General features: G+C 41.9%; 1 protein-coding gene across 1 annotated transcript in view; it reads right to left on the bottom strand.

The window, feature by feature from the left end:
* kcnh8 (potassium voltage-gated channel, subfamily H (eag-related), member 8) overlaps positions 1-23,185 on the bottom strand; it is a 62,490-nt gene that overhangs the window by 27,679 nt on the left and 11,626 nt on the right. The window contains exons 4-10 of the mRNA XM_042076940.1: positions 22,831-22,949; positions 22,100-22,334; positions 21,439-21,596; positions 17,239-17,304; positions 15,144-15,282; positions 12,260-12,487; positions 9,854-10,053 (exon numbers count right to left, since the gene is read on the bottom strand). Coding sequence (XP_041932874.1) covers positions 9,854-10,053; positions 12,260-12,487; positions 15,144-15,282; positions 17,239-17,304; positions 21,439-21,596; positions 22,100-22,334; positions 22,831-22,949 — 1,145 coding nt within the window. The remainder of the gene's footprint in view (positions 1-9,853; positions 10,054-12,259; positions 12,488-15,143; positions 15,283-17,238; positions 17,305-21,438; positions 21,597-22,099; positions 22,335-22,830; positions 22,950-23,185) is intronic.

Here is a 23,185-nt window from a genome sequence, read left to right as displayed (position 1 = left end):
AGCCTTGAAAATAAATTGCTGATGATGGATGAGTAAGCAGTCTGTTTTCCAAATCTCATGGTTGGTACTGCCAGCATGTTAATACTCAAGCAAGCAATGGAGCTTTTCGCTTTTATTTATGTTGGCCTATTATTTTGTTATTTGAGTATTATTACCTTTGTTGAAGTGGTAAAAGGTTGTTATTTCTTTGATTTTCTGTATTAACCGCATTGTTGGGGATGTTGTTCTGTTAGAATTCTAATGGAATTCTTAAATAAATGGAATCTGCATTGAAATTGTCTTTTGAGTAGTTTTTTATTTGAATCATACAAATAAAATATTTTTGCTTCTGAATATTTTGAGGTACAATATATAGTAAACCTAAACAGTGAAAAAATGTGTTTCAATAGAGTGAAGTCAACTTAAAAATATAAGAGACTGAAGTGACAATGTTTAGGTCTGAGAAACTGAATGAGTCATGGTGATAACATGAATATATTATTAGGAGTGATAACTTAAAAACATCAACTCCATTTCTAGTGTAAATTTTGTTAATTTTAACAATGGTTTTAAAATGATCAGGTTCATTGAACTTATCAACACTTTAAGTAGTGATTACTTAAAATGTTTGTTTGCCAAATTATTATGTTTCAGTTCATCAACTTCCTAAAAAAATGAGTGTGAATAACTTCTAGTTTAGAGTAGTAATTACTTAAAATGTTTGTTTGTTGAAATTATTTGTTTTAATGTTGTTCATTTTCTCAAAGATGGAGTCTTTGGAGTCTTAAAAGCTTGTCTGACTAATGTAACAATAACTTAAAACATCTATTTCTCACATTATTCTTTTTAATTTTATCCTTGTCCTTAAAGATTTTGAGCATTAAAAAAAAGTCTCATTTTAAGTAGAAATTACTTAAAATATTTTTTAACATAGCTAAATATTTTGAGGTAATCAGTTTCATCAAATATTTTGAGTTCATTGAACCTGTTGCGGTTTACAGTGTACGTGCACAAGTAGTTTGAGTAGAACTACTGCTCTTCATTATATCCCTGCTTGTTGACATCTTATCATGTATTGTATTATTTCATGATCGCTAAACGTTTGATTCCTTTTAATGTTGTCATTAGTTAACTTCATTCAACTGTGCTTGTGATTGAAATATGCCGTTCAGTTGTGAACGTTCGCAAATTGCGGTGTAGGCGGAGAAAAACGCTGATTACCCGATGAACTGCAGGTTTGATAAATACCACGTAAACTGAAGAATCATGCACAGCGTGTGGTTTCTGCGGGTTGGCCATGGCGCTGATAACATTACGTTTGCAAATGTAGCTACTGACATCTGGCCTTCAGTAAGGGACCGTTCGGTATTTATGGAATGGACCACTGGAGGAAAATAGGGGAGGGTCATGTCTTTTTATTCTTTGTTGAGGGGAGGGTCACCCAACTTTTTTTTTAGCGTAGGAGGGAGGAGGTCACCCAACTTTTGTATTATGAAAACAGCAAAATTTGGGCCGTTGCCCAGGGCCTCGCGTCTGATAGCCCTAGCACCTGGCCAAAGATGACATAAGCGTTTATTCTTTATTGTAGCTTAAAGCTTGACCAAGCTTAACGTCCCAAAACAATGATCATCAAATTTATCTCTCATATTGCTCCTCATAACCACCCGGCACGTCCGAATCCCAGCACATAACGCACTGGACCTCATAATAGGCTGAGATATAATTCCAAAGGGGACAGATAGGCTACTGCATTTAAAACTTAAAATGATTGAACAAACCTTCCCGATCTTTGAAATTGCGATCAGTGACTGGCATCGGGTGAACGAAGCTTTTCGAAGTTGAATAGGCTATTAAAAACTATTTGCGCACCTCCATGTCACAAAATCGAGTTGCTGCAGCCAGTATTTCTGATTCAAAATAATTATTTCAAATACAAAATAGTATTTTGTCATTTGTATTTTATTTTTGTTGAAGAAAATGGCTTTGTATTTTGTGTCAAAATACTGTCAAAAAGGTGTATATTTTTGTAAAACCAATAGCAGAGGTGAACGAAGTAGCCCGCAATTCCTTTACTTAAGTGAAAGTACAGATACACCTTGTCAAATATTACTCCAATACAAGTGAAAGATGAAGGTGAAACAAAATGTTAATTGAGTTGAAGTAGAGAACTACTTGCTTTTTAAACATAAGTATTCAAAAATCAAAAGTACAACCATTTTTCCTTTTTAATGTAATATTTTTCATACACAATAATAATATGTAAATCCTTTGGTTAGTCACTAGCACTGTGTATTCATTCACATGCGTGCATTCACACTGATAATTATGACAACAAAGTGCGCTGCAAGTACACGGATGGTGAACTCATAATTATGACCGCCGCGCAGCGAAGCGGCGGTCATATAGGTTTAGTCAGATTTTTTTTTTTTTTTTTCTTTTTCGCATGCCCAAATTTTTGTCAATGTTTACAGTAACATTTACAGTAATCATACGTATGACACATACTCACACAGTAGACATATGTACGCATGCATGCACATGCACAAACACACATACGCAGGCAAACACACAAGCACGCACATACACACACACACACACACATCCACACACATAAACATAAATTTGTACACGCACACATGCACACAATTCAAGAATTTGAAATGAAAATGCAATATTATTCTGCTTTAATCGCCCCTATCTTCAGTTAAGATGTTCAGAACTGCACCAAATTTTATGTGTATGATTGACCTGGCATTCTCTGGGGGTACGCCAAGTTTCGTAGAATTTCATCCATGGGGGGGTCTAAAAAAATTAGGTTATGTGTACATTTAGTGACTGTACACTCATTGGCCTGTAAATGGCGGTGCACACATATACACATGCACACACACAGGCACCCACATACTATCGGTATTAGAACGGCCGATACATAATTACAAATTCAGTAGGATTAAAAGAAAGCCAAAATAAATATTCATCATCATCATCATGGCTGCATTTTCAGTATTGGCGAGAAGTAGTCGTTTGTCCACTAGATGGCGCATCGTTGCAGTGAGACGTAATTTTGTTGGAAGTTAAAAGTGGGTTGGAAAAAACAATGGACGCTTCCTACAAGGACTGTAATTTACCGCAGCGAACATCTAATAAGGATAGGACGATGTTCACCTGAAGTGTAATTCCCATTTCTTCTTGAAGCCGAAATAAATCTGAGGATGTTTATCGGACATGCTTGGTTTTTACTGCAGGTACGTTAATCTTGTAATATCAATAAGGACCTAGGTAATGTTACCGTTAGCGTTGGTTGAGTGATGGAGGCATTTGATTGATTGCATTTGTAGAAAACTATAAATGCGGTTATACCAAGCAAATGTATAGCAGCACTGTTTGTATCTTTCGACTGTCATTTATTGCACGTGCTACAAAATCATTCTGTGCAATGGAAGATTTACCAACGTTACACCGGTCTGATACAGTTTTGTCTATACATGCGTGAGACTGAGACGCCTGTTTATTTTGTTTTAAGTGCGTGCAGGGTGTGAGAGGGGAATCGATGTGCTTTGATTACAGCTTGGTAGTTGTAGTCTGTGAAATTAAAAAGCACGTGTGTGTGAAGTATCCAAACAATGACACCTTCATTTCATTATGGCTGCTTTAGCAAAACACCTAAAGCTACTGTGTAGTGGGTCCCATTTAGAAGTGGCTACTTCATTCGCGCTTTCCTTGACTCATGGAGCTGCGTGAATGTTATTACAACTTTTCGCCACGATATGACAGTTTAAGTCCGCTTGATACTGTAAGGCGTAAGCCATTGGTTTCCAAAGGAGATTTTATTTGTGTCGCCAGCATAGCCTATTGACAATTTATGTTTTAAATAGGCCTACCTTATAATCCTACCTGTAGCTTAGGGAAGCTAACAGCTTTCTATTAGGATCTAGTTTGTTAGTTACCGTTTTGTCATAACTCCCTGATGCATTTTTGCATTTAGAATAGCCAGAGCGTGTATATCTCAATCGGAAAATTAAACAATATCGGGTGCCTATGGACTAGGCTGGGTGAACCCAGCCTGATCTGCCCGCTATTTATTTTTTGATTTCTTAAAAGATTGAGCTTGGTCTGATGAAAGCCAGACTAGCCATGGACCTCAGTTAAACAATGCAAGGGAACATGAATCAGCCTATATTTGCACGAACAATAACGGACAAAAGCTCTTCAACTTTGGCCCGTTAAAATGTGTATGAACAGTCTAGCGACGCATTTCATCAAGGCCCATTTGGACATGTCAGTTATTTGCACCACTGGTTAGATGTAAAACAGCATTTCGTTTCAGACTAGGCTACTGTTACTTAATTTGTGCATTAACAATAACGTTTCAGACTACTGTTACTTAATTTGTGCATTGACAATAAAGTATTACATGAACTAAAGATGACACAAATCTTATGTAGAAGAAGAAACATTCACAAAAAATCCATCCATCCAAAAATGACCTTTGTTTTTGATAGCTGTTGAAAACGGCATGGAACTGACAGAGATGTTTTTGTTTATAAATACATAAAAAATAAATAAATAAATAACATTATGCTGATACCTTTTGCTTTTCCCAAATACAATGTAGCCTACAGGTGTAAGTGACCTTTCATCAATCCAGTTGCAATGGATGAACTGTGATGAACTGCCCTACTTGTGATTGTTTAGAGATTTTAAAGGTTTTATAACAATGCTACATCTTCTTTGGCTATTCTACAATCTATTCACCTTTTCAGCACCAGTAGGCTACTTTCTGTGCAGCCGCACACACACACTCAGGCATGCCAAACAAGCATACACAAAAGTTTCAAGAGTGGGGGATGGAGTAAAATATGGAGACAAATTGAAGTGTGATTTATTTTCGCGGAACGGATGTACAGGACTGAGTGGCGGTCATATTTTGTACCGCTATGCGGTACATCTAGTGGTAAAAAAGTTTGCCCTCGATCGCATGACCATGATGAAAGAACACTAACCGATTTTGTTTAATTAGAGCTATTATATTGGTATAACACATGACTGGACATTTTCATATATTGTAAAGGGGGGGGGGGGGGGGGGGCATTTACGTTCAGTTGTGAAGACCAATACCCTATTTTGAATGACAACACAGCTTTGGGGTGTGTAACAGCTTAGAATGGCTTACAATGCAGTGCAGCCAGCAACATATTTGGGGACATTGAGCACTATGGCTCCAGGCATCCCAATTGTGCTTGGAGGAGAATGCACTGAAGTTCTTGAATTGTCAAGGACCAGTTGGGGCAGTTTCATGTCTCTGTTGCTGAGATAGTTTCAATGGTCAGAAGGTCAGAATTGCCAAGAATCTTGTAGGGGTTGTTTTGGGCAGTTTCATATCTCTGTTGCTGAGAGAGTTTCGATGGTCAAAAGGTCAGAATTACTAAGAATCTTGTAGGGGCTGTTTTTAAAGAGTAGAGATTGTCTGTGCTGTGGGGGGTGAGACAAGCTACTCATGTTTTGCATGATATCTCAGCACCCAAAGTTGTTATAAATCCACAGTAGCACATATATTATCATCTAATGTTGTGATAGAACATAACCTATTGAACTTCCATTTGCTATTTATGGCCTGTAGGCCTCATTGACCTGAGCTCATGCAAGTCAGAAAGGGGAAGATTCTATTGGGGAAAGGTTCCCGTGGGGGCTGGCATAGAAGCAACGAGGAGGAGTGAGTGAGGCACACATACAGAAGCACACATACAGTCTATCTAATCAATAAGTATGTGTCTGGATTCAAGTTTATACACTGACCATTTTCTCACCCATTCATTTCTAATAGCCGGTCATATTTGAGACCGGGAATACACATGGGTGTTAAATAAAACACTCAAATTGTCATGAAAATTATCAAAAATTATTTTGTGTGTTCAGATGCCCTGTGTCATGGCGCCTCATGATAGGTAACACTATTTTTGAGAGAAAATAATTGTCAATCGGTCACAGTTGACCGCAAACACAACAGGAGAGGTTTTATAACTGCAGTCTTAAGTGCTGCTGGGAAAATGCGTTAGCTGAGAATGGTTCACAATTTGCAAAAGCTCAATTGCCAAACAGCTGAAAACACTTTTAAAGACGTTTGTAGGCAGAGCATCAAGACAGCAGGTACTGTAGATGAACTAAGTTGCAGCACAGTTTTTTAAGGGTTTGGCCATCATAGCAGTAAATTCAGATAAGGAGGCTACATTTTGTCTAGGCCTGTCAGTGGTGAACTGTAATATTTTCAATTCTGTGATGAAAAAAAGAACCAAAGTCATTAAACATTTTTGTTGACTTGAAATCTTGAGGTAGCTCTGTTGGGTAATTTGTTAACTTATCAACAATGGCAAAAAGAGCACTGGAGTTATTAATGTGTTAATAATGTTACAATTAATGAAGAATGCCTGGCCCTATACATAACTCAGAGTCTCTTTTTGAAGATGTCATATAGTTTAATCTGAAGCTTAGTGTTTCTCCATTTACGTTCAGCTTTCCTACATTCTCTTTCTGATTTGCTACTGTTGTGATATTCCTCCATGGTGTTTTAGGTTTACTGAAGTCTTTCTAACCTTGGCAGGTGCTATTATACTATAGAGTCAAGGACCCTGAGAATATTAGAGCTAAATTGAGTAAGATGGTCTTCCTGCACACATGGTGTCATAGCTACATAGCTAAGGCTTCCATAAAAAGAGTGCTGGTATTCTCATTAATTTATTTATGGTAATTTGATGGTTTTACTGTAAAATTTACTGATAGTTCATAGTAACACTGTCAACGTATGGATCTTTTACAGTTCAACCATGAAGTATTTATTAACAGTTCTACCATGACCGCTTTTAATGTGTTCATGATAAGTGATAATGGATGACACTGTGTTCTTTAATCAAAAGTTTGTTTTTCTGTCATGTTGTTAAACTTTAGTCGATACAAGTAGCCTAACATGTGAGTAAGTAAACATAGCCTAGGCTATTTGATGACCACATCAAACATGACATAGGCTTAAAAGTAGAGGTAGCACAGGAATGTGAAGGATATAGAAAGAGGGAATTCATGTTTTATTTCATACCATAGACTGTATATATATACAGTCTATGTTTCATACAGTCTGGTATTATCCCAGAAATGTGATTTGCTTTTGAAGTTGAAAATGTTTAGTTGAACTGTAAACTTCATAGTAAACCTCATAGTTATGAAGACCTCAGTCTGACTATAAACAAATTGCAGTCAATCATCATCTTTACTTATTCACTGTAGGCTAAACTTTAAAGTCCGCATCAGACGTGTGACCATGAAGTTCATAGTAATGGTTATAGTTCTACCATTTGAGTTCATAGTCAAGTTATGATATATTCATGGTCGAACTGTAAAGGCAATTGTAGAACTATAACAAATTTAAGTTGAACTGTAAATTTCATTGTTTTACTGTGAAATTTTACAGTTCATTTTTTCCTGGGGAGAGACTAGTGGGCTCACCCTTCTATAAATTGAAAAAGATGTTAGGCTACCTGCAAGCTGGCCTATGATTTCATTGCTGAGTTTGCGGCAAGGTAAGCAAGAATTTTTTTTTTTCTGAGTCGGATTGGCAAGTCAATGTAATTTATTTGTCCAATGTTAGCCTACAGACCATAGTGCACATCTTATCAATAGTTTGAATGTCGTGTAAGTTTCTGCTCATTGACAAATAGCGTTCAGCACAGTGTTCGCCTTTGTTATTTGGTTTCGTGATGTAGGCTACCCTATGATAAACGGCTTATGGCCAAATATGTGACTCTAATGTTATAGGCTATACAATTTCCCCTCTTAAAGACAAGCTGGTGTAGCCTATTACCCTACTATTAATATGCACCGACAGTAGGCTATGTGTAAATAGGCTATGATGTTATGCACATAAGTGAAAAGGGCCTCGCACCTGTCAAGTTCGCACAGGGCCTCGCACCCCCTTGCGACGGCCCTGCAGCTGCTCCTAAGACAGCGGGGAAAAAGTTAAAATATGTGATAAACCCGGAAAAGGTTGACAGGTAGGTTACGTTTCGGTCCCGGTGATTATTTGTGCAAACGACAGCCTTTTCAAGGCATTTCAAGGAAGGAGTGGTAGCATGCAAGCTCCCAAATTGACCCAGTACAGAAGGCATCAATACATTGTTTGGGAGGGTCATGCGTTTTTTCTCAATCACTTTGGAGGGTCATAGAAAAAAATCTTGCTGGTGAGGGAGGGTCACGTCTTTTTTGAATAACGCTCCCAAAATTCCTCCTGTAGCCCCTTAAATAAATAACGAACTGTCCCTAACTCACTCATTTATCTAAAGCTCCTTCTGTGAGTCAATCATTCACTCATTCATCTACAGCTCCTTCTGTAAGTCAATCATTCACTCATTCCTCTACAGCTCCCTTTGAGAATCAGTAACTCACTCATTCAAATAAAGCTGCATCTATGAATCAGTAACTATTAATCAGTAACTCACTCATTCATCATCAAACATTTGTCCTGGTCCATACGACATGGATCAGTCGCTCACGTAACTAAACCCTGATCTCTGCCAGTCCCGGGGCCAGCCACAGCTGCGGCTGCATTGTTATGGTGACAGACGTCCGTCTAGACGGCCGTAGAACAGTGGCATATATCATCACGGCGCTGCCTCAGCTGTCTCTAATCGCTCCCTGATCTATAATTCATCCCTCCTATGATTTAGCATTGCATTCAAATTTCCACCTCTGTCAGCTTTTTTTCTCTTTCTTTCTCTCTTTCTCTCCTTCTCTCCTTCCTCTTCTTCGGTAAGAGAATGAGGCTTCGCCGAAGGACACGCTGCCCACTCTCTCAAGTTGGTGGAGAGGAGGAGGAGGAGGAGGCTGTTGCCAAGTGACAGGGTGAAAAATGGAGAAGAATCTGCATTTGGAAGAGGAGTGCCGGGGTGGAGGAGAGTGTGTGTGTGTGTGTGTGTGTGTGTGTGTGTGTGTGGTGGTGGTGGTGGTGGTGGGGGGGGGGGGGGGGGTGAATAGGAATGCCGGATGGGAGGGAGTGGGGGGAGTTTGTGGGATGGGGGGGGGGGGGTTGGGGGGGGGAGGTTGGCTTGTTGTGTGGTGGAGGAGTGGAGTGTATGGGATAGGAATGTGTGTGTGCGTGCGTGTGTGTGTGTGTATGTGATGAGATGGGTAGCGAGACCCCGGCAGCTATCGGCATATCAGTGTCATCTTGTTAGACGTATAAGTAGGGAAATGAGTAATGACGCCTGTCTACTCACCCCCCACCCCCACCCCACCCCACGCTGGGAGCAGGATAGCCCACCTGTCCTTTAGGGCCAGTGCTAACTATTAATCAACAGGCATGTCTGCAGATGCCCCAGGCCCCTCGGCAGCAGATAGTAGGAAGTAGGAAGTAGGTCACACTACGAAACAGTGGTCCAGCCTGGTTAGACAGGCTCCTTAATTAAGGACCGCAGACCTTGTTAGCACAGAGCGACTCTGTTATATGAGGGAGAGGTGTGTTGTGAAGAGTGATCATCTTTTCATCAAGGTTATTGTAACTGTGATTTATTTCAGTTATGGACGTTAGCTACAGAACTAATTGTGATTAGCTTCCAGTGTATTATATTACATTTCTGAAAAGGTGTGTGTGTGTGTGTGCATACCTGTGTGTGTGTTACCTCATTTTAGTGGATGTTGCTGTTGATGGAAGTGCATACATGATGAAAGTGCATACATGTGTGTGTGTTAGTGTGTGTGTGTGTGTGTGTGTGTGCTGACGTGTGTATGTGTGTTACCTTGTTGGAGTTGATGTTGTTGACGGACCAGTGTGTCTGTGTGTGTGTGTTCATGTGCTTGTGTTTGTGTGTGTGTGTGCGCGCATGTGTGTTACCTCATTGGAGTCGATGCCATTGTTGACTGACCAGGTGGTCTGGAAGTACTCAAGCATGCGCTGCTTCAGCTGCTGGGGGAGGTGGTGCACACGGATAAAGTCCTTCAGGTCTTTGGTGCGCGTGTGATACAGTGACCAGCGGGAGTACATCCTCTGGATGATCGCCGTCACGTTACCAAACACCAGAGCATGCATCAGAGCTGACAACACACACACAGACGCACACACACACACACACAGACACATACACACACACACACAGACACACACACACACACACACAAAGAGAGAGACACACACAGAGTTATACTCTTACACTTTTCAAGTCTTTGGTGAGTGTGTGGTACAGACACCAGCGTGAGCACATCCTCTGGACGATCACCGTCATGTTAACAAACACCACAAATTTTAGTTTGTATATGTACATTAGCCTAACGTCATCATACTCAGTTCTATTCAGAATTTGAATCTGAATTGGATTGACCTAACCAATCAGAGCAACGAAATAGCTTACTGTGAGTTGTAGGAAGAACATCCAAACCATCCTTCTTCTCCACAAATTCCCTTAACTTTGTTTTCTGGTCGTTTTTTACGGTCGTACGTTATTGCGCTGTCAATATGTTGTACAACACCGGATAGCGGAATCTACGTATCAGGGTAGGCTATTCTGAAAAACGAATATTTCCCCTCCTTTGTTTTTAAAAATAATTCCGTTCACACTGATGCTAAAAACAGCTGGGGAAGGGTGTCGCAAACCCCTTGAGCAAACAGGCGGCCAATCAGAGATTTCAAGCAAATGAGGGAATATGTCACAATGCAAAAAACGCTGTTTTCCCTTGATGAAAGTGAAACCGGAGTTTTTCCACATATCCATCTAGTTTTCAGAAATAATCGTTTTCATGTAAATGAAAGGCCAAACCGCATGGAAATATACGCATTTCTCCCATGTGTGAACGGGGTCTTAGAAGCCATCTGTCTAGCTTCTAGCCACAGCGTTTTTGGTGCAAACAAAATCAACCTAAGCATGCTCAGATGACGTGATAGACGAGGCACTGTTGCTCACTATCCATCATCGAACAAAGCCAAATTTAATTGGTCCGAACAGCTCTGATTCGGGCATAGTTGCTCCACAACGGAACAGGTCCAGACCGAACTTCCCAACCTCAAATATTGTGGGAGGGGCTAAGTTTGGCCGGTATCCAGGCTACTACAGTGAGTAATTTTGTTACATTTTTGGTTGGTGGTGTGTCGTGGGATTTTTTTAATGTAAAAAATGACCTGTGGTTCAAAAAAGGTTGAAAAACACTGCACTTACATATACACACATACAGCACATTCCTATAGGCTACATATAGTCTTACAACATAATTTAGTGCCTTATCTTAAAATATGTTGCACACATGTACCGGTATATCACAATGTATAGTATTAAGCTCGTGTATGAGTGTGTGTGTGTATATCATATCATCTATGACAGGCAGATTGAGAGTAAGACAGGGGATTACTGAAGGAAAGGAATGATTATGTGTGTGACTGGGATTGGCTTACAGCAGCAGACTGTCAATTACTTTCTCATGGGAGTATGTGTGTGTGTGTGTGTGTGTGTGTGCGTGTGTGTGTGTGTGTGTGTGTGTGTGTGTGTGTAACATTGCCTCCAGCAGTGAAGGACATTTGCACAAAATAACTTCATGAATATTGAAACAGCTCCCATGACCTAAAATGAACCCAATAAAACATGGGCTCACCTTCCTCTCTCTCTCTCTATTTCTATCTCTCTCTCTCTAGGGATCCCTCCATTTATACTCCATCTTAACCACTATGACACACTGTGATTGAGAATAAAACAAAGAGACTAAAGCCAGACTATAAAGACCCTATAGCGTGACCTACAATTACTTTCTCTCTCTCTTTTTCTTTCCCTATCTCTCTCTTCTATTCCTCTTCTTATGGATTCTCCCTGATTCTTCCTTTCTCTCTTCCTTACTGTCTTACTGTACATGCTGTATTTCTCTTAGTATGTTTTTTGTTCAGAGATCCACCCTCTATCTCATTCCCTGTCTTTTTCTGTCTCTATCCCCCCCTCTCTCTCTCTCTTTGCCTATGTCTCTTTCCCCCTCCATCCCCCCTTCTTTCTCTCTCTCTCTCTCCCTCTTTCTTCTACCCCAGTTGAGCATGGAGATAGAAAAGAACATCTTGGCATTGTTGTTGGTGGTTGGAGACGAGAAGTGTAGTGTGTGTGTGTGAGAGTGTGTGTGTGTGTGGGGGGGGGTTCTATGAGTTTTGAGGTTCTATGAGTGAGCGTGTGTCCAACGAGCATGGTGCAGTATGTTGCGGTATGCAGTCTGTATTGCCTGAGATGTGTGTGTCTGTGTGTGTGTGTGTGTGTGTGTATGAGCGTGTGCTAACCTCCGATGAGCATGGTGCAGATGGAGAAGATCTTCTCGGCGTCGGTGTTGGCCGACACGTTGCCGAAGCCCACACTGGTCAGGCTGCTCAGGGTGAAGTAGAGCGAGGCGATGTAGACGCTCCGCAGGGAGGGGCCTCCACTAGAGCCGCCCCCAGACACGCCCACTGTGCTGTTTACACTGCTGTCGTACGGAGCCTCCAGACGCTTGCCCAGCTCATGCAGCCAGCCTGAAACACACACACATACAAACCATTACACACATGCAAACACACACACACACACACATAACATTATACACACACAGACACACACACACAACTATTATCACACACAGACACACCATTATTCACACATGTAGACACACCATTATGCACACACACACACACACACACACACACATACACAACTATTATTACGCACACACTCCTACACACATTTTTTTTGTTACAGTATGGGACAGAGCCGGGACAGTTGAAACAGTTTTTAAACCCCATACCTGGTGGGCCCAAATATATTTAAAAATATATATAGAGAGAGGGTGTTCAAGAGTGCCTATAGTGTGTGTGTGTGAGGGTGTTCAAGAGTGCCTATAGTGTGTGTGTGTGTGTGTGTGAGGGTGTTCAAGAGTGTCTATAGTGTGCGTGTGTGTCGGTGTCGGTGTGTGTGTGTGTTAAAGAGTATCTATAGTATCTATAGTCCATCCCTAATTGTGACCCAGACGAGGCGAGGCAGGTTTGGGCAGTCCTGCTGTTAATTTTCCTGCGTGAGACCGAGGCTGAGCTGAGGGGCAGATGGGAATTGCCCTGGGGGCATCTGAAGCTCTGACCTAAGATCAGTGGGCAGCGCAGACAGTTCCTCCCAGCAGCGGAGCCCACACCACACCGGGGCACTCACTCACACACACACACACACACACACACACACACACACGCACACTCACACACTTCCAGCACCAGGGCCTGCTCCTGAGACCCAATTATACCTCACTCAGGAGCTCTGCCTCTGGGTATGTCCCTCTCTCTCACACACACACACACACACACACACACACACATGCACACATGCATGCACGTATAGAAACAATTTCACTTTTGTTCACTTTTATTCTCTCCCTCACACATACTGTACACACACACACACACACACACACACACTCTCTCTCTCTCCACCTGTCATTCTTTGCCTTCTCAGTTATTCTTCTTCTCCCCTTCTATCATTTTCCTCCTTAATTGTCCCCGTGTCATTACTCTCCTTCCATCACCCCCCACCCCCCCCACACACACACAGACACACACACACACACACACACACAGACACACACACACACACACACACACACACACTCAAACACACACACACACACACACACAACACACACTCAAACACACAGACACAGACACACACACACACACACACACACACACACACACACACAGACACACACACACACACACACACACACACTCAAACACACACACACACACACACACACACACATACTCACACACAGTAATACATACCCCACTAACACAGACCACGTCTCTAGGTCAAGGAAATGTAGCTGCATAAAACATTGTTGATATATAGCACAAGTGAAATAGTTTAGCACAGTCGTTCTCAAATTGTGGACTCTCTAGTGGTACTCTGGGAGTCATAAAGATGAAATGATATCAAAATATATACAAATCCTTAACCACACAATCACTGAAGTTATTTTTTGTCTTTCTTGAAGAAAAAATAAAGGACAAAATTGTATGTACAGTACAATGTAAAATACTGTATGTAGTTCAATTGGCCCATGTTACTGTATTTGAATGGCGGTCATAATGCTGGTACATAATGCTGAGGCAATTGTTTTCTGAGGTGGTACTGATTGTGAAAATCTGATCAAACCACTGCTCATTCTCTGTGTGTGTGTGTGTGTGTGTGTGTGTGTGTGTGTATATCTGTGTGTGTGTGTGTGTGTGTGTGTGTGTAGCCTTTGTCCCATAGGGACAGTCGCAGGTTGTTGCGTAACACAGCGATGTCCAGGTGATATGATGGAGCTCCAGAGAGTATTACCATAAAGGCAGAGAATAACGTTGATTCATGACCACACGCACACACACACACACACACACACGCATACACACACACACACACACACACACACACACACACACTGAGTCTTAGTAGAGCAGTCAATTCTGTCCAATTAAATCTCATCCCATCACATCCTGTAGCTGCTGCTCATTAGAAGTAAAACCCCTTCCTAGGCCAGCCTCTGGAGACCTGGTCTGGGTCTGTTTCATAACAAACACGTCACACTGATAATGCTCCACAAAACATCCCTTCCTCCTCTCATTCTCTCCTCCTCTCCCTTCTTTTCTTCTCCTTCTCTTCTCTCCTCCTTTCCACTCCTCTTCTTCTTTTCTCTTCCTCTCCTCTCCTCAATTCCTCTCCTACTTTCCACTCCTCCTCTCCCTTCTTCTCTTTCTCCTCTTTTCTACTCCTCTTCTCCCTTCTTCTCTTCTCTTCTCTTCCTTTCCTCTATTCCACTCCTTTCCATTGCCCTCTCTCTTCTTTCTTCTCCTTCTCCTCTCCTCTTTTCCACTCCTCTCCTATCTCTCCATTTCTTCCATTCCTATCTCTCCATTTCTTCCATTTCCTAATTGTCTCTTCTCTGCATTCATAACACATACAGTATAAAACTATCTGTACAGTTTTGTGTTAGTCTAGTGTGTGCGCGCACTACTCCGTAGTCTCCGTAGTCGTAGTGTCTGTGTGTGTGTGTGCGTGTCTGTGTTTGTGTTTGTATGTGTGTGTGCATATGTGTCTGTGTGTGTGTGTGTGTGTGTGGGGGGGGGGGGGGGCGTGTGTGTGTGTGTGTGTGTATCTCCATACCGATGTCCCACGTGTGTGCGTTGGCCTCCATCTCCTTCTTGCCGATGACGTACCAGATGCAGGCCATCCAGTGGGCAAGCAGTGCGAACATGGACATGAGCAGAGTCAGCACCACCGTGCTGTGCTGGGAGTAGCGGTCCTGGGGGTCAAGGATCACCGGGGTCACCAAGGTCGCAGGGGTCACGGAACACCACCGACGACAGACAGGACACAGACAGAGAGGGACAGTTTCAGGTTGAGGTCAGTATCAACGTCATGCACCGTTTTCTTATTGCTTCTGAATAATGCAAAGCTAATGAGGAGACACAGCACTCAAAGAATCCTCCATAGAAATGCACGGGCTAGTTCATAATGCCAATGTGGCATTGTCTACACATATCCTGCCCCTTCCTGTATGCCTGCCCATTCACTTGAGTAGGAAAATAGCTGCCCGATAACTTCCCAGAGTGTGATACCAGATGACCGCTGAGTGAGGAGACTTGCCTATAAGGACTTTGGCTAAGCTTGTGCAACTATTAGACCATATAAGGGCAAATGGTTCACCTGTAGACTACATGGGAAGCTCCCTGTCAGGAGAAGAGATGGTCAAATGCACTGTCATGAAAGACGTGCCCTCTGCCAAAAACAAATAACAATCTCTTTACAAATGCGCGAAAGGGCTGTTTCTGTTTTATGAGTCAAGACTATAGATTCAAGTAATGCCATCATTGTCATCTCAACTGCCCATTTGATATGTGAGTGTGTTATTGCATTATAATAATGGGAATGGGATTACATAGGAACATAATCATGAACAGATCAAGGTCAAAGTATCAAAGCTTCTGTTTTTACAGTTTGTCTCAGTCACGTTGGTTCAGATCTGAATGGAAATTCTCAAAACTATGTGATCAGCCTCTACATTGATTGACTAATCACTTGGACACATCATAAAAGCCATTTCTCATTTGAACAAACAGCAAATGCTTTTGCACATCCATGCAACTGACTGCAATGAAGCTGAAGGTGAAGCGAGCCAGTTGATGTCTGCTGTTTTTTACATTATCAATTGCTGGTTATGTTGGTCAAAATCCATAATTTCCCTGTTGAATAGCTCTACCCCCATAAATACATTTAGGCATTAGTTCATTGCTTGAGTGATTACATGCAAACGAGTGTTGAACTAGTTGTCATATATAATCTGTCAAGTCTGATTGTGCCGTTTCCATGACACTTTCATTTCCATATTTTGGTAAATGCTGAGCTGATGAATCGCTCTCAGATTAATCTTGACTCCACAAAGGGAAATGTTAGCAATCAACCAATTCTCTAAGCTCAGAGGTGCATATTATAAACCTTCAATAGTGAAGAATATATAGAAGTGTACTGCATTTATAGTTCTGCCAAAGGGGTATTTCCAATATTTACCATCCCTTTCCAATTGTGTGCATTTTTTCCTTACTGTACGGTATTGCGGTACTGCAAAATTGTCTGGTCTTCCTTTCTTCTCTGACAGTACAGTAAACTACACGATCTTCAAACTATGACAGTACAATAAACTAAATGGCAACAAACTGCAGTATGAATCCTGGTCAATCTCCCACATTCAGTAATATAGAACCATGTACAAATGGAATTGATATATGCCACACATACAGTAAAAGAGAGTAGCATTGGGTTTTTAATCATTGTCATCAAACTCTGAGGAAAATACTAACAAACAGAGTAAAAGCATTTTGATCTCGTTCGTAAATAGTGGCACATGGACATTGTGATGGCACTGACATTGTCGTTGGCATACAGAACTAATTGACCACACAGCAACGGTACACAGTGAGACAGTACAGAGCAATAACAAATCGACAATAGATGAATAACATACTGAATCCAGACAAAATAAAAGTTCTGATCAGCACGGTTATTGCTCAATCACACAACAGCATCAAGTCAGCACAGAGATTAATCTGTGAAGGTGAAAGACAGCGCATATCTCTGCCAAGCAGGAAATGTTGCACTGGCATTAGCACAGCGCCTGAGAGAGATGCTGATGAGGCTGATAGACAGATCAAACAAAGACGGCAGACTAGCTGATGGGAGAAACTAGACAAACACAACTCACCATTTTCTGCAGGAGTCGAATGATCCGTAGCAAGCGGACCGTTTTCAGCAGGTGGACCACAGACACCTGAGAATCAGACAAGATGTCATTCACCACCTCTCAGCTGACTGACTTATTGATTGATTGATTGATGGATTGATTGATAGATTGATTGGGATATACTGTAGGTGTTAATTTAAGGGGCCCTAATTTAATTGACATGCAACTGGCAATGATCCACCGTATATGAACTCAAGCTACTTTATTAACTTGGCAAAATCATTTTGCTGATTTAATATCACAAGCTAGATCCTAATCACAAACGGGGACAGTTCAGAGCGAGGCTCCCATACTCCACACCAGAGCTTCAGTTCACACACACACACACACACACACACACACACGCCCAACAGAGTTTACTCATTCCTAACCCCATGTCCATCAATGAAATTAGTGCTCAAGATCTACGAGGAAAGAATATCATGGGAAAATAATGTTTCATTGCTGCTCTTTCACATTCACACACACGCACACGCGCGCGCGCGTCACACGTCATACGTCGCATACACACACATACATGCTCTCTACAAGTGTCACACATACACGCTCTCTACAAGTGTTCCTTTAGGGTCTGACTCAGTAATGTGTCACTGCAGGTGAAGAAACTACAGTATGAATTATTTCACTTGCACCTTTTTTGTGTGTGTGTGTGTGAGTGTGCATACCGGTATGTATGTGTTTGTGTGCATATGTGTGTATCCATGTGTGAGGGTTTAATTGCATGTCTGAATGCAAATGTTTAACAGTGTGTGTGTGTGTGTGTGTGTGTGTGTGTGTGTGTGTTTTATCTAGTCAGTATTTCTTCCCCTTGGGCTAGAACTTTCATGGTGATATTAAAACTGTATATGATCATCACCTGAAATGGACAACCTCATCATCATCATCATCATCAAGCACCCCCCCCCCCCCCCACACACACACACACACACACACACCAACGTCATAAGTGTTTGATCAGGTGTGGAACGCTTGAGTCAATTGATTTCACACAGAGAGTCTCCCTGTGGAAGATGCTGCACACTTACTCACTCTCTCTTCCTAACACACACACACACACACACTTTCATATATACTGTAGATATACAAAATGTAAACTAGTAAACTACAGACTTGTTCAGTGAAACAGTCATTACTCTAACACAACGCAATTCCAAACACACACACACACACACACACACACCAAACCACAGATACTGTTTAATAGTATACTGCACTGGTTCATTGCTATTACACCACACCAAACCACACACTTACTCTAACTGATTCATTATTAAAACACAACACCAAATCAGACCAAACCACACTGTTACTTTTAACTGGTTCAGTTCTGCCATGTGCCTCACACTCACAGAAAGCAGAGGGGAGAAAAGAATTGAAGTGAGGAAAGGGGGGAGGGAAAGAACAGGAATAGAGAGAGTAGAGCGTGATAGAGGAGAGGAGAGAAGAGAGGCGACTCTCAATGTAGATGATTAATGGAAATGCCACTCTATCCAGTAGGGAAAAGAAAGGCTGTTCCGTGTATGCGTGTGTCTGTGTCTGTGTGTGTGTGCGTGAGTGTGTGTGTGTCTCTCTCTGTGTGTGTGTGTGCGTGTGTGTGTGTGTGTGTGTGAAAGAGAAGTGAATGACAGTGATTGCACTAAAAGCAAAAGCCTGCAGGGCATTCTATGTCATAAAAAGAAAATTTCACAAAATAAACATCCCAATTACAATCTGGTGCAGAATATTTGACAGCATAATCCAGCCTATTGCGCTGTATGGAAGTAAGGTTTGGGGTCCACTCAGTATGCATGACTACACAAAGTGGGACAAGCATCCAACTAAAGCCCTGCATGCAGAATTCTGTGGATCTATACTAAAAGTTCAATCAAAAACACCCAATAATGAAAAGAATCTTGAAATTTTGGATGCACCTGAACAGCAGTCCCAAGAACTCCATTTTGAGGCACTAAAAACCCAGGAGCTGAAACCTGAAAAGAGTCCCCTAAGCCAGCTGGTACTAAAGCTAACTAAGTCAATAACAGCTACTAAAACACATCAAGCTCAGTCCAGTTCTGGTAAACAGCAGTACACACTGCCTCTGTGTGTGTGTGTGTGTGTGTGTGTGTGTGTGCTTCTATGAGTGTGTATGAGTTTGCTAAATTGGCCTCTCCTTGAGCTCATAGGTCTCTACTCTGTCAGCATCTGTGGCTATTCTCTGCTGTTTACCAGAACGACAGCCCATAATAATAACACTCAGCGGCGCTGAAATGCATCATAGTAAAAGCACAGTCTGTATCAATAGCGATTTACACTGAAATAATTCATAACCGCAGCCCAGCCAATAGCAGCAGCAGTCTCAATCATTTATAATAAGAATAAGAAGAACATAATAAGAACACTGTCTACACCATGTAACACGGCTATGATGACAGCCATTAGAGAACATAATAAGAACATAATAAGAACACTGTCTACACCATGTAACACGGCTATGATGACAGCCATTAGAGAACATAAGAACATAATAAGAACACTGTCTACACCATCTAACACGGCTATGACGACAGCCATTAGAGAACATAATAAGAACATAATAAGAACACTGTCTACACCATCTAACACGGCTATGACGACAGCCATTAGAGAACATAATAAGAACATAATAAGAACACTGTCTACACCATCTAACACGGCTATGACGACAGCCATTAGAGAACATAATAAGAACATAATAAGAACACCGTCTACACCATCTAACACGGCTATGACGACAGCCATTAGAGAACATAATAAGAACACCGTCTACACCATCTAACACGGCTATGACGACAGCCATTAGAGAACATAATAAGAACATAATAAGAACACCGTCTACACCATCTAACACGGCTATGACGACAGCCATTACAGAACATAATAAGAACATAATAAGAACACTGTCTACACCATCTAACACGGCTATGACGAAAGCCATTACCCCTGCTGGTCTCTAGACCTTACTCTTGCACTGTTGCACTGTTGGACTAATGTTGGACTACTTTTTGCACCTTCACCATGACACTCACTCTCTTGAGCACCTTGCCAGGCACACATAACTAAGGACTATGGTTGGACTACTGTTTGCACCTTCACCATGACACTCACTCCATTTAGCACCTCACCAGTCCTGGCCCTGTCACTACAAGCGTCTTATGCTTGATCACCCTCAAGCACCCCATATCAGTCCCATATTAGTTAGATTTCATCCTGCAGTGGGGCCTGCACCTGTGCACTTATTGAGTAGAGGCATTTACCCTGCAGAGTTTCACCACCATGTTCATCTGTTAAAGTAACACTATGTAGGAACTCCACTTTTTGTCAACTTTTAGCGTTTAAGGGGGTGCCCATAACATCCAAAACGGATAAAAAGGTTCAATCCCCTATACCCGCAACAACAGCGTTACATAGTGCGGTACCAGCCATTCCGGGCGTGCAGAGACTCCATTTGCCTTATTCTAAGTCAGCGTGACATCAATTTGAGTCTGAATCTGTTATTTTAAGGTAAAAGAACTCCATGGTGCTGCTTTAATCACTGGAGCCCTGACCAGGAGCATGTAGTACACCAGCAGCAGACACCAGTACCAGTACCAGTGGTCAACTCTATACCATGACAGTACTGTATCTACCAGAATCAGCCTTAGCATGGCCAGATGCAGCCGCAAGGTGTAACTGCTCTCCCTTTTTTCCTCCCTCCTTCCCTCTCTCGCTCTTTCACTCTCTCTGTCCCTCTCTCTTTCTTTCACTCCTTCTCTCTCTTTATCTCTCTATTTCTCTCCTCTTTTCCTCCCCCCCGCCTTTCTCTACAGTATGTGGTTGAGTTCCAATAGGCAGTGCAGTCAATATCAACTAACAATATCATAGCCAGCAATTACTGTAAAAGCAACAGTATTGTTTACAATTTGGTAGGACAATATAAATCTACAGTATGGATTGTATGCTCAGTGGTAGTCTGTTAACATTGTTAAAGTGCAGATATCTCATCAAACGTACTGTAATGTATGTTTTTATGTTTCCCCCACTCCGATCTTCAGATGTCCTGAAGAGGGTTAGGGTTACCTGTGTGTGTGTGTGTGTGTGTGTGTGGGGGGGGGGGGGGTGTGGGTGTGTGTGTGTGTGTGTTAATGTTAAGGTTAGGGTACCCACCACGCTGACTTTGAAGGCGTACAGGAGGTCGAAAGGGAGAGCTGCCACCAGGTCGATGATGAACCAAGTCGTCATGTAGTGGAAGCAGATCTGACGGGCGTTGAAGATCACCTGGCCAGACTTACTCACATAGGATGTGCGGAAGCTAAACACAATGTCTAGATGTAGTACACACACACACACCCACACACCCCCCCCCCCCCCCCACACACACACACACACACAAGTTTTGTAATACTTATATAGTACCATGTATCATATAAGCATAAAACATCAATACTGTACATTGCTATATTTTTAATTCATAATCAATAATACCACTTAGTGAAAACAAGGGTGCAAATAGACATGATTAATAATGTTGTAATCAAGTCCCATTGCCCCACTCAAATGAACTATGAATATCTGATCATTATATATTATCATAATTAGATATTATCGCATAATCATCTTATGCTTGATTTTTTATTAATGGTGAACCAACAAGAAGCTATGTTTTTAACTATACAATAATACCCTGTATTGAAAACAAGAGTGTCATCGGTAAACTGCCGAGCAGGACTTCATTATGTTTGGCCTGATATACATAATTTGCCAATGGAAAGCTGCTTTAAAATATCAGAGAACCTAAAAGAAATCAATATCCCACAATCCCCCTCACCAATGATAAAGAGGATCTCCACGGCGATATCGCTGACGGTGGTGCTGCGTGTGAGGTCATCGTCGCCGATGAAACACACATTGTAGGGGACAGTGACGGCCACGTAGAAGGTTGCTAACAGAATGAGCCAATCCCAGCCCGCCTTGAAGCTACTGAAGTGTAACAGGATGAACTTTGACTTCTTGGCGTCGGCGACCTTATACTCCGGAAGGGCAGGGGGGTCCCCGAAAACATTCTGTTACCACGGGGACACAGCACACAACACTGAGGTCACTGGGGAGGAGCCTTTTTTTACTTTTGTTTTACATTCTGTATCCCCGCCCCCAAAACACAACACACATACACACAAACACACACACACACACATATTGGAACATTCTCTCTCATTCTCTTGTCTGGTCCAGGTTAGTAATCTTCCCTGGCATGAATTTTCCATAGCTATAGGAAATGGCCATAGGAAAGGCAGAGAGCAATATCATGTAGACATCTACAAAATGCTTGCAACTGTCTATCACTCACGTACTGAAGTGCTTGACATCTGTCTGTCTGCCTATCTGTATGTACCGTATGTATGTATGTATGCATGTATGTATGTATTTATGTATGTACGTATGTATGTATGTCTATCCTCCTCCCTCCCTCCCTCTCTCTCTCTTTCTCTCTCTCTCCCTCCTTCTCACTTTCTGTCTCTTTTATCCTTTATCCCTTCCTGCCCCCCCTCTCTCCAGTACCTTGTTGAGCTTGATCTTGCTCTTGTAGCGGTGGCCAGAGATGTGGTACAGTACTGTGCTGCTCCGCAGACGTGCCGAACCGAAGGGGGACCCGCCCTTCACCTGCCCCTGGTGGTGCTCTGGGGACAGAGACAGTGTTAGCAGAGGCACACACACACACACACACACACACACACACACACACACACACACGAACAAACACAAACACAAACACACAAACACACACATGGACACATACTGTACACACATTCACGCACAAATGTACACAGACACACACACACACACACACAGACACACACACACACACATACACACACACACACAGCCAACTCATCCATCAATAAAAAATAAAGAA

This window comes from Alosa sapidissima, chromosome 21 (genome assembly GCF_018492685.1).
Source record: "Alosa sapidissima isolate fAloSap1 chromosome 21, fAloSap1.pri, whole genome shotgun sequence".
Taxonomy (NCBI): Eukaryota; Metazoa; Chordata; class Actinopteri; order Clupeiformes; family Clupeidae; genus Alosa; species Alosa sapidissima.
The sequence above is the reverse complement of the archived record's forward strand: the minus strand, read 5'-3'. Positions and strand labels throughout refer to the sequence as shown.